General features: G+C 46.3%; 1 protein-coding gene across 1 annotated transcript; it reads left to right on the plus strand.

The window, feature by feature from the left end:
* Positions 1-423: 423 nt before the first annotated feature.
* Positions 424-1,181, plus strand: LOC135438068 (uncharacterized). Its single transcript, XM_064696187.1, has 3 exons — positions 424-677; positions 817-943; positions 1,011-1,181. The coding sequence occupies exons 1-3, from the start codon at positions 424-426 to the stop codon at positions 1,179-1,181; spliced, it is 552 nt and encodes a 183-aa protein (XP_064552257.1).
* Positions 1,182-1,502: the final 321 nt, after the last annotated feature.

Raw genomic sequence — 1,502 nt, forward strand, 5'->3', positions numbered from 1 at the left:
CCGCCATGCCCAGAAGAACTTCGCCACACGTTGCACTGCATCATCTGGATCATCCAACAGCACTTTTTCAAGGAAGATTTGCAATTGCTAAGGAAACAAAGAGATTTGAAAAGCAATTTGAAGTTTCTCAGCCCCTTCATAGACGACATTTTTGGATTCGAGCTTATCAATGTTGGCGGCAGACTCGAGCATGCTGATATCCCCTCTCGTCAAAGGCACCCTTTACTCGTTCCCAAGGATTCGCAATTTGTCCACAATTATGTTCGGCATCTACACTTTCGCAATTACCATGCAGGCCCAAAGGCTTTAGTTGGACTGCTGCGGCTTTAATTCTGGGTCCTAAACGCAAGAGCTTTAGCACGCAGCATTGTTCGTTCTTGTGTACACTGTGTCAGATATCGTCCAGTTGTACTTCGTCAAGTCATGGGTTCCCTGCAACCTGAGCGCTTATCCACAGACAAGCCACTTCGCCACGTTGGAGTCGACTTCTGCGGTCCAGTGATCACCTATCTTCCAATACGTGGTAAGGGTCCCACAAAATCCTATATCGCCATATATGTCTGCATGGCCGTAAAGGCCGTTCACATTGAAATCGTGTCAGATCTTTCAACGAATAAGTTTTTGGAATCGTTGAAACGCATGGTTGCCCGTCGTGGACCAGTATCGCAACATCTATTGTGACAACGCCACAAATTTTGTCGGAGCATCCAACAGGCTACTCGAGTTGAAGAAGTTCATGTTCAACACTAGCACTCAAGATGCTATCCTATCATATTGTTCCTCTGAAGAAAAAACCTTTCATTTCATTCCACCTAGGGCTTCACACTTTGGCGGTCTTTGGGAGGCCGATGGCAAGAGCGCAAAAGGTCTGCTGGTGCGTACCCTCGCTAACACCCGGTTCACCTTTGAGGAACTGAACACAGCAGTCGTTGAGATAGAAGCAGTACTCAACTCTCGCCCGCTGCCACCGCTATCATCTGATCCCAACGACTTCAGCGCTCTCACTGCAGGACACACTTATCACCAACAACATCTCCAACTTGGATCGTTACGAGCAGATCACAGCTGTTAAACAGCAATTCTGGAGTCGTTGGTCTGCGGAGTATGTGGACTTCGGCTTCCCCAAATCTCTATGGTCATCATACATGAGAACAACACACCGCCAATACACTGGAAATTAGGGCGTGATGAGTCTGTTGTGAGTGGCAAAGATGACCGTGTTCGTGTCGCATATATTCGCACTGCCTCTGGACTCTTTTGCCGGACAGTACATAAGCTGGCTGTTCTACCTGTCTCTTGAAAGATAATTCTTTCAAGGCGGCCGGGATGTTCGGTCATATACCTCAGATATACATTAGTCAAGGTATCGATACCAATGTCAAAGCAGATTATGTTAAGATTATGCTAATTCTTTTCTATTTGAATGTCATAAGCACTCATACACATGTACGAAGTCTCGCTCTCTTTCGATCTCTGTAATTGCTCGGTCCCTTTAATCTTAA

The sequence above is a fragment of the Drosophila montana genome, unplaced genomic scaffold (genome assembly GCF_035044405.1).
Source record: "Drosophila montana isolate Dmon_TW-CO22-7 unplaced genomic scaffold, ASM3504440v1 contig_3843_1, whole genome shotgun sequence".
NCBI lineage: Eukaryota > Metazoa > Arthropoda > Insecta > Diptera > Drosophilidae > Drosophila > Drosophila montana.